This window comes from Cololabis saira, chromosome 21, assembly GCF_033807715.1.
Source record: "Cololabis saira isolate AMF1-May2022 chromosome 21, fColSai1.1, whole genome shotgun sequence".
Classification (NCBI taxonomy): Eukaryota; Metazoa; Chordata; class Actinopteri; order Beloniformes; family Belonidae; genus Cololabis; species Cololabis saira.
Window position 1 is genome coordinate 27,614,461 of NC_084607.1, and position 15,411 is coordinate 27,629,871.

Below are 15,411 nucleotides of genomic sequence, written 5' to 3' on the forward strand. Positions count from 1 at the left end.
GGGGTACTGCAGCCAACAGTGAAGCCGGCACGGGAGAACGGGGAGAACGCACATGCAGCGTCATGTGACGTCACATCCGCAGGACAGCGCGGGAAATTCGGGACCGAATTGCAGCACATTTTGCAGCACACAGCCTGTTCAAGGCAAAGGAGAGATACACTAGAGAGCTCATTCTTTTTGGTTTGGAACGCTTCATCTGACATTATTACTAGAAAACTTAAAAAATGTATACAGATTTTTTTCATAAATCCTGCCACAATCCGGCCTCAAGCTCCTTTAACCGTGTTCCTGTTGCAATGTCGGAAAATGAACCTAATAGATGAAATCTAACAGTTGTAGCTACGCCTGTTAAGAAATTCTCCCCCGAAAATTTAGGGATTTCTGTCTGCCGGCTCCGGAGCTGATTTATGGTTCCACGTTAAATCGATGCAGAGCCTAAGGCGTAGGGTACGGCGTATGGCGCGCGTCACCGCGTAACCTACGACGTAGGCCTGCGTTGGTGTAACGCGGAACCATAAATCAGCCTTTATTCTGGTGAGGTTGCAAAAACGTCAAAAAAGTGATTATGTACTCAAATTCAAAATATTGATTTTATTCACTAGAAAATAAAAAATGTCCGCCATGTTTTTTTTTTGGATTCAGTCCGCAAATGACGACGAAAAGCATTCTGGGAAATTTTTTGGTCCCTAGATCAAACTAGTGAGCATCTGAAATCCCTCGATCCGTAGGGACAGAGTCATAGCCACTACCCCTCGTTTTCTCCACTACCCCTAGGTGAAAAGAGGAATTGGGACACCACTACCCTTACTGGAATGCGCAAAATGTAGGGGTAGTGATGAAAACGAGGGGTAGGGGGAGTATTGGGACAGGGCCTTAGTTGTGGTCGTGGTTTCACGCATCGGAGGCCAACCGATGCAAATCGCATTTTGGTTACGTAACGACGGGAGCAGAATGTGAACGGCTCGTAGAAGCCACATCACTCTGGACGGATCATCTGGGCAGACACTGCAGAATTTGCTTTCCTCCTTCTCTGAGTTGGCAGGCTGAGGGGAGACCACTTTATATATGTTAAAGCAAGAAAAAACCTGTTTTTCATAATAACTTTAACTTATAACTTTAAACTTGGGAATTGAAACTTCTTAACACAGTCAAGAAACTATCCACAAACTTACAAATCTTACTTCCTCTGTGGTGACATCGTGGTGGACCCTGTACGCAGTCCCGTTGTCCCGCGGGTCGTGACACTTGGCCGGGCCGCTGCCATGGGCGTGGCTGGTGTAGTAGCGGACGAATCGCGAGCGACGCACGACCAGGTGGAGCAGGAAGCACAGCATCTCCATACTGATGGACACCAGGAAGAAGATGAGCGTGTTCTTGTTCTCGTCCGTGATGAGCAGCTTGGTGAAGATGCGGGACAGCGAGATGATCACCCCAGCAGTGCCTGCCAGGTGGGTGAACAAAAAGGTTTGTGATGGCCGTTGATGATGAAGAGAAGTAGCAAGGATAAAAACTTTATCTTTATTAGTGCTCTTACTTTCTCCAGTCATCACCCCCTGTGTATACCTCTTTGGCAACATCCCCATGTAACCATAGAAACTGGACTGCTGCACTGGGGAGGGAGATGGAAGTAGTTATCAATGCAAACAGAGGAACACTTTAACGACACAATTTATTTAGTACTTCCACTCGCAGAGCCTCCGCACACTTGAGAGCAGCTGCTCCGAACTCCTGACCTCCACTAATTAACCCGCTGCTCCGGCCGGCTGAGGAGCTCAGCTCGGCTCTCACGGCGGAGGAGAGGAGCTCGGGCCACAGCGTCAGTCATTAGCAGCAGATGAGGACTGGGAAGCCTCTGCTGGGTTTGTGCTCGCCTGCTGATGCTCTGTTGACACGCCTGGTCACATGTTTCATTCATCATCACGGACTAACGAGAACATTCCCCTCGGACCATATTCAGCCTGCTTCCAGACAGTTTCATCTGTTTTTGCTTCTGTCAGTTTTATTTTACCACGGACTTTCCACAAAAAGCTGCTCGCAGTTATATATTTTTCTAACTCTGTTAAAAGATAATGACCTTGTCCCATTGTGACTATGTAATAACCTGCATTCAGTCTGAAAGTGTTTACAACTGGATCATGATTTGACTACACATTAAAATCAAAGTTTGAGTTTTAATTATGTTCCCTTTATATTTACCCTTTATAGCCTGACATGTGGTACAATTCACAGAAAATCCAATCTTCTTTTATTTTAAAGAGCTCATTAAATATTGAAATAAAAACAGGTTCTAACAGGTTTTATTATTATGAGTACACCGAGCAACTATTATTTTTTATTCTTATTCAATTTCATTGTATAAGCCATTGTTTTGCAGAGGGTTATGGGGGCTACCGAAGTCTGAGAAGAGTGTCAATATGATACATCTGATATTGTAAGGTTAAAAGGGACATATTATGCAGGAAAAAAAGTTTTCTTAACCCTGTATCAACCAGCAGGGCTGTTCTACAAGTACTCTTCAAACCACTATATCTCTATTTGGTTTGCGCTGGAGAGTGTTCTGAAGGTAGAGAGGACAAGCTTTACAAGGATGTTTGGCGTATTATGGTACCACAAAGCATTCACGAGGTAAGGCTGTCTGGAAACGGACAGACACATCAGCTCCGTCCAGATTTAACCATGTGTGCTTCACGTTACAGCAGGTATTTAAGGCTGGAGTTGTTCTGAAAAAAGGAGCAAAAGTCCTCATTCATGGTACCATTTCTGGCTCTGTTAAAGCCAACATCACAAAATAAGTCAAGGCTGTTTGAGACTTGTGATGCAGGGTTAAACTCATATACAGTATTTGATTGTCTCTGGTGGGTATAAAATCAGATCAAATCAAATCTCCAACAGAACATAACCCTGTCACTTAGTTAGGGACTGTCCAAGTCTGATAGGGGGTCTTGCCTGTTAGATTTTCAGGATATTGTGACATCAGAGACCCAGATTAACTTGGCTGGACTAGATTATGTTAATTTGTGTAATTTTTTCACAATAAACCACAAGCTCATCTACAGGACTGTCTCAGAAAATTAGAATATTGTGATAAAGTCCTTTATTTTCTGTAATGCAAAAATGTCATACATTCTGGATTCATTACAAATCAACTGTAATATTGCAAGCCTTTTATTATTTTAATATTGCTGATCATGGTTTACAGCTTAAGAAAACTCAAATATCCTATCTCAAAAAATTAGAATATTCTGGGAATTTTAATCTTAAACTGTAATCCATAATCAGCAATATTAAAATAATAAAAGGCTTTAATATTTCAGTGCATTTGTAATGAAACCAGAATGTATGACATTTTTGTTTTTTTTAATTGCATTACAGAAAATAAAGAACTTTATCACAATATTCTAATTTTCTGAGACAGTCCTGTATATCTGTCAACTGCCGTGCGGTCATCTAAACATCCTGCGTCACAGTGGACAAGGCAGAGATACATGTGAACCTGTAGGAGGAACCCAGGACCTTAAGGGGCTGGCAACTCTCTTCTCTACAAACCTGCTAAAGCTTGAATGTAAGCAGGTAGACTGTGATTTTCTCCACAAAAGCTCCTTTAATCGGGGAAGCTTTACAACAGATAAGCATTTGAAGTACCTGTGCATCCGAAGGCCACCACTCCCACTGAGAAAAGGTTGACGACATACGCTTGTTTGGTTGTGAACTTTTGCAGCCAGACATCAAACACGCTGACAAAGATAAGTGGTCCCAGGGCCAAGATGTAACCTGCAGAAAAGTGATCAAGCAATAGCCAGTGATGTCACTGATGTTGATTAAAGCATAAAGTCTGGTGATAAGAGAATGTGTCCTCTTTAAAATGTTAAGGCTTTTCATGTCAGGACAAAAGAAAAACATAATCTGAGCTTTAAATGTCTTATAATTAATAGAATAACCTCAGATTAACAACAATAAATGACATGTTACACTGCGCAATCATTTTTTACAAAAAAAAAATTCCTACATTAAAAAGCATCAAAACAGATCTTACAGAAACATCTGTTATCGTCTAAGTGTTACAAACACATAAGGGGACATGAGTGGGAAACATTCAAGACAGTTGAAAGTCTGTCAGGGAGTCCAACATGACAGCAAGACTTTTTCCTAAAACGACAAGGCAACTTGAACATCTTGCAGCATCTGCATCAACACTGAATTCCTAAGTGAAGTCATCAGTCTGACAGCTATGATCCCAAACACACCAACACATCAACAGCAGAAATAATGAAAAAGCAAAGCATCAAAGTGTCTCAATGGTCTCGTCAAAGTCCAAAGATCAGCCCGGCTGAAACCAGATGCGACAAGTGTGCATAAACAAATGTCCACAGAGAAGTGAAGCAACGTGAAAAACAGAGGGCTGTAAACCCTGTATACAAAACTGTTATTTCATGTTATTGCTGCTAAACGTGGTTCTAACAGCCATTGAATCCTGATGAGTGCTGAGTTTTCACATAACAACGTTTTCTAAATGCTTTTTACCACTTCTAACATTGAGGGGCAGCAACAGTTGTTTCTCTAAGATTTGTGCTGATGTTTTTCCTCCTTGGCATTGTGTTAACAAACCAGACCAGCAAACTGTTAAAACTGCTTCTACTTTCTTTTTTTAAGAAATAACAGCGGCAAGGTGTAATATATCATAAATTGGTGTTTCTCAGAAGTTGTAAGTACTTCAGTATAAGAGCTGATGTGACCAGATGTTTCAGTCTTTTTCAGCCAAAACACTCTCAGCTCATGCTCACATCGTGGTTGTACCTCATTTTGTTAAAATCTTTGCTTTGTTTTGCTTTTGTAGCGACTAAAAAGTTTACATTTTTTACCATCTAATGATAGATCTTAGCTTATTTTAACTCAAACAAGACTCTCTTCACAGGGCTATGTCTGCTTGACACAGTTATCCCTCTAATACACATACACTTGAAAGAGTCATTTATTTGCTTTTTTTTTGGTTGTCGTTCTTCTCCAAATAGGGAATGTGAGCTGGGTTAGACCGTCGTGGGACAGGTTCATTTTATCCTACTGATGATGTGTTGTTGCAACAGTAATGCCTAAATTAAAAAGAAAAAACCTCAGATGCAAAACCTCCGTCTGTCTCCGTGGGGATCTTAGTGTGGAGTGTCAGCTGTACATAAAACCCGAGCGACTTCTTTCTCTTCCACATGACTGCAGTCGTCATGGACAAATTGAGAAAAACTACCGCCTTTGCCTGAAGTAAGATCCTATTCCTGAGCTACAAATGTGTGAACCCCAGAGACAAGCTTTCGAGCTGACAACACACTTCAAAAGATTCTCCCTAAAGGAGGCGAGCAAAGCTATTTTAAGTTCCAGAAGATGCTGTGGTGAAATCTTGCTCTTACATGCACCATGTAACAAAAAACTCTCCGTGGAGATTATCATTTTTACAGAACTTTTTATTTTTATATTTTTTTGTTCAAAGATGTTCTTTCTTTAATTCGAACACTGTGAATAAATGATACAGCAAAGCCATGTAGGAGGCTGAAAACAGCTTCCTGATAATCATGTTGAAACCTTCCTGGTATCACAGATTTAAACAATCTGAATTTGAATGGTTTGTTAAAAGAAATAAAAAAAACAAAAAGGAAAATATCCATATCTTTAAAAGATAGCCTCTTGTGAATTCAGCATCTTTGGCAAAATCCGCTTATTATGAACAAAAAGCAAAGAAGAGCCATGACAAAGAGGATTCTTCCTCCTTTTCAAAACATCTTTCTATTTTTGCTCCTTTCTTTTGCCTTGAGGCTTATCATTAATGAGGCATAAATTAAGGAATAAAGTGGATACTTCCACCAGGAACCTTGCCCCCCCCAGCTCTGACTTACCTACAGTAATCCTGGTGTGCATGCTGAGTCTCTCCACCAGCACGTTGTTGAGGATGACGGCCAACAGAGCAACCACGATGTACGTCAGACTCATGTCAAACACAATAGATGTTCCTGAAACACACGGATGCACGTCAGAAGTGTGCTGACAGCGTGATCTCCATGGGGGGGGTTGTGCAGCCGTCTGTGTGGGTTTATGTGTGTATATTTATACCTTTAAACTTCTGGTGCAGGTAGTCTACATCAGTGATGAAACTGTTGTAGGGAAGCAGGAAACCAACTCCAGCCAACAGCATCGCAAAGTAGATGCCATGGTAACGGTCGTCAGGGATCGGCTCTTCAAAGTCTGAGGAGGTAAAAGGGGAGTCAGGGGTCAGAGAACAAAAGCAGAGTCAGTCACAGTCCAACGGTGGCCACGTAATTGACTTCCAAAGATCTGAAGGCGGAGGAAGGATGAAGGGCGCTGCGGTGGCGGCAGAAACCCCTCGGCTCTGCTGGGGGAGCAGCCAGAGCCGAGCTGAGCCAGAGCCGAGCCAGAGCTGAGCCAGAGCTGAGCCAGAGCAGAGCCAGAGCCGAGCCAGAGCCGAGCCGGGCTGAACTCGTCTCCTGCTGCCGAGAGACTGATCAGAGGAATAGCCAGGGCCGGTTCTAGAAAATGATGACTAGGGCTGCATCTCAGATCAGAGGGGGTGCACATGCCTGGCACGTTATTCAACACTAAATTATGCATTTTCCCATAATTTGAAGCGGAATGATACTAGCAAAACAAGAATATTTAAAGTGTATTTCAAATGCTTTATTGCAGCAATATTGCTGCAGAACAAAGACAATGCTACATTTAGTCTGGGCTACCTCACCCATCAGACAATCTAGCAACAGATGTTTCTTACCCTGAAAATAAAACATAGAAATTCAAACTAATTTTATCTATACAGCTCAAAACCATCACTACTTACTAACTACTACTACTAACGCGCGGGCACTTGTCAGTTTTTTTTTCGTCTTTTCAACTGAGCATGCAAACACATAAACTGATGGTGCAATGCATGCTTATGCACCCTCGTAGAACCGGGCCTGGGAATAGCTGATGGTAGACGAGCTGAACCAGTGATTTCACTCAAAGACTCATGCAGTTTACAGCTGAATCAGTTTCATGGCTAAATGTTGATGTGTGGCTTCTTTATGTAACACTTCGTAATCCTTTCTTAATCCTGTTAGACCCCCGTAAACTGCTACAAATGATGTTCAAACATGTCAGTTCTGCAGCAAACTAAATGGGGAAAGTACTTCTCCCCGTTTCCAGTGACAACTTTATTTCCATGGTAATAAAACTGATCTATCAGTGGAGGACAGCCTACAGTTATGTTACGTACGGCAAAAATAATTTTTCCTAGAGAGTCCTTTTATAAGAAGAAATCAACAAAACAACTTTCTTACACCAGCCTGATATCTTGGAGGGTCACCGGAGGGATGAAGACTACACATGTCTATCTAATCTTATTGAAAAAAGCAAGGCTTTCCTTGAAATATGTTGGAGTTTGCATGTTCTCCCCGTGCTTGCGTGTGTTTCCTCTGGTTACTCCGGCTTCCTCCCACAGTCCAAAAACATGCATAGTAGGTTAATGCTTCCTCATGGTCGATGGAATCAACTGCTCATGGACTCGGACCTGGTTCCCTCCTTCTTTAAAACTGCTACAGTAACATTCATCCTCAAGAAAACAGATCTGGATTCATTTGACCTTAACTGTTACCACCACTACTAGTTACAACATCCTCAACCTCCTGGTCCTCAGTGAAATTATAAAACAAGGAATGGCTTCCCAACACCACGAGCATCAGCCCCACCCATGCAATCTAAGAATTAGTCCAGTCACAGTTCAGTGTTCATGTTATCTTTGAGACTGCCCTCATCAAGATGATACCAAACCCCCCTTTTGCATTGCTACAGCCACACCAGCATCCTCGTCCTTGTATATCTCTCTGCAGGCCATCCCTTTCACCTGCTTCTCCAACCACCTCTGGCTCGCGACATCAGTGCTCTCTTCTTTTTGGTCAGAGCCAGCCAATCGTAAACATCTGGTTATCTTCAGCTCCCCTCCTCCCCTGAGAAACTATGGTGTGCCTCAAGGCCTTGTGCTGGAGCCCTCCTCTTAATCATCTACATGCTGCCCTTGGTCAGAACACCTCCTATTACAATTTCAGTTTCCCTCATGTAGTTTTAGCTCAACACTACACCCTCCTCCCAGTTCCCCCTGCAATAACCTGAAATAAACGCTGTCATCATTCTGCCTCACAAACCTCTTCTGATAATTAATTGAAGAGAAGGCCCATTCACACGTCCATCACCACCTGTCTGGACTTACAGGACTGTCTCAGAAAATTAGAATATTGTGATAAAGTTCTTTATTTTCTGTAATGCAATTAAAAAAACAAAAATGTCATACATTCTGGATTCATTACAAATCAACTGAAATATTGCAAGCCTTTTATTATTTTAATATTGCTGATTATGGCTTACAGTTTAAGATTAAGATTCCCAGAATATTCACATTTTTTGAGATAGGATATTTGAGTTTTCTTAAGCTGTAAGCCATGATCAGCAATAATAAAATAATAAAAGGCTTGCAATATTTCAGTTGATTTGTAATGAATCCAGAATGTATGACATTTTTGCATTACAGAAAATAAAGGACTTTATCACAATATTCTCCTTTTCTTAGACAGTCCTGTATAACCTGGACGTGATCTGGTGCACTCATACCACACCGTCACCCACTACTCCTCACGTACTAATACTCAAAGCCCTCAATCATATCCTTAACGTCACACTGCTGGACCGTTTGAACAAACTACTTATAACTCACCTTTCTATACGGCACATGGACAACAGTCCTTAGGACTTATTATCTACCCTCTCTGGCAGCGATTTAATATTCACTTATGAATCAACCTCTTATATTTAATGAAAGTTGTTGACTTAAGTGTTGCTGAATACAAGCAATGATTTCTCCATCAGACCTGTCTGTTTCTAACGCTGTCCTGCCAGGAATCTCTGAATGAAGGGTTCACATTATTTGGAAACACTGTTCTATAAATGTTCCAACATTTTAGAAAAATTGATTTTTAGACCAGCAGCTTCAGTGAAAACAGGGGAAACTATACAGCAGCAAAAGATTTAAAGAAAAACAGAGGAGGGAGTCTGTGAAACGAAAACCTACCTAGGGCCCTTACTGTGTATCCTTGGTCACTTATAATCCAATTCATGTGGCCTTTGAGCAACATGTGTAACCAGGCAACACAACAATTATCTGTTAACACGGCTGCCTCATATGTTTTACACGCTCTTCCTGTTTTCTCTTCCCCCTAAAGCTTTTTTCTCTTCCCTCTCGCACCATCCTCATGTACGCCCAAGGGCGAAACTTTAGTTTCAGAGGTGGGGGGGACACAATTAGGAATGGTAAATTTGTGCATGTAGCTGTAGCGTGGAGGTGCAGTGTGGCTTTGTAAGACTACGTGTGTGTGAATGCAAACAATCAGACAATTTTAATATGGATTTACTTTTTTAGACACTTTTTAACTTTTTTTTCCTGATATATGTATTTATTATTATTTTCGTTTAGGGCTATACAATGATAAAAAAGAGTCTTTAATCTTGTGACCTCTTTCTCTTTGGGCATCCTTTATTTTTGACACAACACAACATTAACATGCCACATAACAAATCAGCTTTTACCTTAAGACAGTATACAAGCTTTACAGGCTTACTTGCAGGCCTCTGGAGAAACATAGTTCTTGGCCAGGCTTGATTTTTCATTTTCAAAAGCTTGGCCACAGAAAAAACATAGAATTCCATTGACTCCTTGTTTATAAATGAGCCAAGGAAATTCACAGTAACACTACTCTTGATCTTAAGGTTTTGTTCCTGAGATGCTGTTCTACAATCACTTTTGGGCTAACATGGTTGGGTTCCTGCCTGCACTTCTTCACTTGCACCTGTTTCCACATATTTCTCCTATGAAATATGAAAATAGATCATGTTCATTCCTTCCTTTCCTTATAAACAAACCAAAATCACCTAACCATTTACAACATATTAAGTTGAGTAATATTTGGCTACTCATCTCTGAACAGCCTACCTGCAACACAGCAGTGCTGCTGCTTTTTTGTCCCGCTGCAAAAATGGATTTTAAACTGAGCTGTCGTCATTTCTGCTGCTGCCGCGTCCTGGCTGTCTGTCTGTGAAGGCTGATTTATGGTCCTGCGTTAAATCGACGCAGGACCTACGCCGTAGGGTTACGGCGTGCGGGGTGCGTCACTGCGTAACCTACGTCGTATGCTCTGCGTTGGTGTAACGCAGAACCATAAATCAGCCTTGAGCAGCTCTGAGGGGAGCAGGGAGGGGAGGAGGGAGGGGCTGCGGGGCTGCCGGGCCGTCAGTACCGTCGCACAGGGTGTCTTGATGATTCGCAATTACAGGCTGAGCCCACGGTTAGTTTTTAAACTGTAAAAAGTGGGGGGGACAAAAACACGATTTTGAAAAGTGGGGGGGACATGTCCCCCCTGTCCCCAGTGGAAATTGCGCCCATGTGTACGCCAAACCTCAACGGCCATTTGATCTGTTGTGACTGGTTTTCTATGCAAAATGTCAGAAATTGTATTTTCATGGTGATTTTATTTTCTTAAAATGAATAAATGTACTCTGAGGAAATATGCAGGTCAGTAATACTGTATAGTAAATATGTTTAAAAAATGTAAACATGTTTAATCTTGAGAGGCCTGAGCACGTGTGCTGTTTTAGCTGCATGTGTTTCTGACATATTCCCTCTTCAGCATCATTAAGACATTGTTCCTCGTCTGTCTTTTTCATAAACAGAACAGAAGCTCCTCACCGGGTTCGGACAGAGCCAGCACTCCTCGCTCCGGGGCGTCTTTACTGCTCTCCTCCTCCTCCAGCTGGTACGAATCGAAGCTGTAGCTCTGCACCACGCCACCCTCTCTTCCCTCTCTCCAGCCCTCCCTCCCAGCCTCTCTCCATCCTCCTTTTACTCCATCCCTCCACACATCCCTCTCCTCCGGCATCTGGGCCGGCGTGGGCCTGCGGTGCTCTGCGCCCACTGAGCCCATCTCCACACGTGAAGAGTGCACACAGACAAAAGCACAAGGCACTTGTGCACGCGTCTCTTGAGCAGATGAACTACACGGTCTCGGGAGCGTGCATGACAAAACCCAATCCCAGCGACACGTCCTGGAGGAGATGCAAGGAAGGTTCTGGTGATGGAGGATCTGCAGGGAAGAAAACAGAAAACGGGTTTAAAATGTAAAAAAAAAAACAACCTGTCAGATTATTGCTGAAAATAGCGAGAGTCAAGGTTAGACACCCTAAAAGACGTGCTGCTTGTGTTTGTGCTGCAGATGTTGATGTGTGAGAGCATATTGAATGAGAGAAAAGAAGAGTGACGAAGGATCATCACAGACAGGCTGACAAGGTGAAAGAAAGAGCGGCTCAGTGAACAGAAACAGCTCGGGGAGAGATGAGAGGATAAAGCCAGAGAGAAAACCATCTATCAGGCAAATTTGGGCAATTTTTACTGCCTCCGGCTCTCGGCTGTGAAGATTTGCTGCTTCTACACAACAGTGGTTTTGTTTTTGGGCTTAAATCAGTGAAAGACGACTGCAGTTTTCTCAAACTGACTGATTCAGTTGAAGCCATGTTCAGTTTAACTGTACACTGTGTATTCACAACAAATGTCATCTGATGAGTCTTGACACATAAAGTGCTCCTGAACACTGGAGGTCAGTAGAATACAGTCCAGTTTGGTCTAATTGTGATCAAATTTAAAACAGACATATGATAGCATGTTTTCAAAAGTCTACACATCTTAAGGTCTTAATGAGGTATTTATGACCTGTTTGGTCCAAATACCACATAGATATGTATAATCCTACTCTGATCTGGGTCTGTGATGTCACAGTGCTTGGAGACAAAAATATGTCCAGGGAGCCAGGAGGGTTAAATAATCCTCCATTTGAGATTACATTTACCAAATGATAAGAAAGAAACCTGGAACCTTCCAGAAAATTTGGGGGCCCTTTATGGATCTTCTGCCTTCTCTGGACATGACCTCGTGAGATTACTCTTCCTGGACCAAATCCATCTTTAGACTCTGTACTACACGGATAGTATTACTGGATCTACATTAGTATTGCACTATGTAGATTTATGATATATTTGTGTGTGGATGTGTAGGTGTATATAGACTGTGTAGGTATATGAATGAAAGGTAATAGAGAGCCATACTGGGGAGGTGGGTGGGGGGTGGGATGGGAAGTGTTGTTTTTGTGTGTGTGAATAATCCTCCTTGCATCTGACATGTTTGTGACCTGTTATTTTTAATAAGTGCCTTCTACATTATTTGACTGAAGTCATTGTTATCCTGTCTGCATGTATATTGGATGTGTTTCCTTATCATGTTCAGAATTATTTTATTATGTCTTTTTCCTTCTTTCTTATTTTCTTGGAAGACTATGCTGGCATGTGTTCTCATATGTACATGCAATTTTTTATTTGTTTATTTATTTCCTATTTTGTTGATTTATATTTGTTTTCTTTTGTTTTTGTTTTTTTTAAATTATAGAGCAGGTATTTTTGCACAACTTTGTATTACTTGATGCACAAACATGTTGTAATGAAGAAATAATGTTAATAAAAAAAATGTTTAAAAAAAATTTACCAAATGAACAATAAAGAAGGTGCTTAAAATATAAACCAGTTATTAAATAGATTTTTTTTTAAAAGTCCTTTAGAACATCTTTTTTACTGTGCAGTTCTACTTCTGATTAAAATGACTGAAAGTGAAATGAAGAGGAAAGAAAAGCCTGTCCATGTTTGAATGTGAACACTCTGCTGTCCGTCTGTCATAACAGCAGCTGAAACGTGATCACGTGATCCTTCAGTCCAGCACACAATGAAATCATGACAACCTCATCATTACAGGGCACATCAACAGAGGTGGGTGTTGACATTATTTCTTCTGCAAACATGGACAAAGAAAGCAGAAAAGCACGGCTATTGTGCGCAACTCTGTGCACAAACAGACCACACGCAGAAAGTTGAACCCACGCCGTCTGTGTTAATGCCGTGAAGCAACAATCAATCAATCAAGTAGCACATTTAAAAAAAAAAAAAGGTTTCTTAAGTTTTCTTTTATTCATGATGATGGGAGAGCCCCTGGTCCATGGCTGGAGACGAGAAGGGCATGTCCCGGCGAGAGAGCCGCTTGTTGAATAAAGGCTGCAGGTTTTATGTCTGATGATGATGCCGATTCAAGCCTGAATTAAGGTTCTGCGTTAAATCGACGCAGGGTACGCAGCGCGTCGCCGCGTACCCTACGCCGTAGGCTCTGCGTTGGTGTAACGGGGAACCACAAATCAGCCTTCACGCGTGTCCCTGGAGTTTCGCGTCCAGACTTGAGGCGGCGCTCGCAGCCTCCCTCCCTCCCTCCCTCCCTCCTCCCTGGAAGAAAGGGCTCCAGCCTGCGACCGTAATTCAATATAATGCTGCAGCTTCTGTTGTTGGCTTGAAATATCAAAATCTATACTTCTGGCAAGACCACATGCGTGGAAAATGATGATCCGGGCTTTATAAATGCACACATTCTCCATCACGTAAGTTAGTGGGGTTTTCTTGTGCATAAATTATACATTTTAATTAGTCAAACGCAAACCGCTTTTACGTGGCTCTCAAATCCATCTTTGCATATATGTATTCTTTTCCTCCCGCCGCGTTTCATCCCTCGCATGGGAAACACACACAAACACACACTCACACACTCCAACAACAGGTTACTAATGGCCCCTTTACCTCCGCCGTGTCCCCCGCTCCGCGGCTTCCAGCTGCAGCAGAGGACAGGAGTCCTTCCCGCAGGATGCTGGACCTGATCTCCGGCTGGACCTGCTCTCCTCCTCAGCCCGTCTCCATCAGACACAAGGGAAGCCCCGGAGCCGTCCTGGATGCGCTCCTGACGCACCATCCAGTGGCGGAGGGGGGGATGGATGGAGGATGGATGGAGGAGGAGGAGGAGGAGGAGGAGGAGGAGCAGGAGGAGGAGGAGGAGGAGGAGGAGGAGGAGGAGGAGGAGGAGGAGGAGGAGGAGGAGGAGGAGGAGCAGGAGGAGGAGGAGGAGGAGAAGGAGGAGGAGCAGGGGGAGGATGTGGGGCTAACATGAAAGAATGGATGGTGAGTTCCCCCTGGCTGGCCACTGTTAAGACCCAGGGATGAATTGATCCAAATATACATTGACAACTTTCATCATTTTGGACCTAAAGAACAGAAGATCCCTCCATTCCTGCAGCAGTTCGTATTACACTGAAAAAAATAAATCTATGCTCATGTAAATATAACATATTTAAATATTAAAAATTAAAAATGAAGTTTGTTGCTTTACATGAATACATCTAGTTTTGAACTTAATCTGCATTTGTTCAAAAAACAAGATATTGTGCATTTTTTCCTTAACAAGCAGTATTTATGTAATCCCAGGCAATATTTTCATTTACACACAAACAACAAGCAATGATCTTGTTCTATTTACCTTTCCTTTAACAATTTTAATCTATTGGGAAGATTGACCAACGTTTATATGAAACATGCTTTATTTATTTATTTATTTATCTTGCTTGATCTGCTTTTTAGGTTTTTATGTAGATCAAGAAAGACTAGTCTTTGTATAAACTACTTAATTTTTAGTATGTACAAAATTAATTTGCAAGTAAAGTCAACTTAATTTTGATAAATAAAGTAAACCTAACACAATTAAGTTGACTGTACTTGCAAAATGTATTATTTACATACAAAAAATTAAGTAGTTTATACAAAGACTAGTCTTTCTTGATCTACATAATAATCTCATGCAAAAAGTTCACTTATTTTTTTTTAAAGTAGATCAAGCACAATATTTGTATCAGTGTAGTTAATAAACTAAGACGAATGACATCTTTATCGCCTCAGTCCAATATGCTAATGCTTGGCTATTGGCAGGGGCTCCATCATACCGTTGCCATGGTGCAGCCAAGCATGACAGGAATTAGTTAAGTGATATTGTTGTCTTGTGGTAGCTGTGACACAACAGATCCTGCAGCTGCAGCTGCTGCACTGCAGGAGGGGAAGTTGTGGGTTTGAATCCCACAAGGCACAGTTTGGTGCTCCACTCTCACTAATGTAAACTTCTGTTGCTCGTATCAAAGCTGGAATGAAGGCGTGCATCATTCAAATGCTTTGTAAACAGAACCGCTCTTTGATTAGTTTTAGGAAAGGCAAACAACTACATGCAGAGCTTTCAAACATGTAGTAGGAAGAGTTTTTGATATTGTAAATCAAAAACACGTGTAAGTAGAAATAGTGAGTAAAAATGATGTTATCAGTGCAAAGCCAATTACTGTATAATATGTGATTTTTGGGTTTTTGTTTATTTTGTATCCTAAATATCAGGAACATTTAACTTCCAGCACCATTTTAATACCAATGATATAATAA

At 41.8% G+C, this 15,411-nt stretch overlaps 1 protein-coding gene across 2 annotated transcripts in view; it reads right to left on the reverse strand.

Moving 5' to 3' along the window:
• Positions 1-13,919, reverse strand: part of slc29a4a (solute carrier family 29 member 4a) — a 28,515-nt gene extending 14,596 nt beyond the window's left edge. Inside the window, exons 1-7 of one of the 2 annotated variants that reach the window (XM_061712243.1) lie at positions 13,741-13,919; positions 10,769-11,162; positions 6,094-6,225; positions 5,880-5,993; positions 3,643-3,771; positions 1,535-1,609; positions 1,182-1,441 (exon numbers count right to left, since the gene is read on the reverse strand). In XM_061712243.1, coding sequence (XP_061568227.1) covers positions 1,182-1,441; positions 1,535-1,609; positions 3,643-3,771; positions 5,880-5,993; positions 6,094-6,225; positions 10,769-11,003 — 945 coding nt within the window. In that variant the 5' untranslated portion in view covers positions 11,004-11,162; positions 13,741-13,919. Of the gene's footprint in view, positions 1-1,172; positions 1,442-1,534; positions 1,610-3,642; positions 3,772-5,879; positions 5,994-6,093; positions 6,226-10,768; positions 11,163-13,740 lie in introns of both variants that reach the window. The other variant, XM_061712242.1, reaches the window with a different exon arrangement.
• Between the last annotated feature and the right edge of the window lie 1,492 nt (positions 13,920-15,411).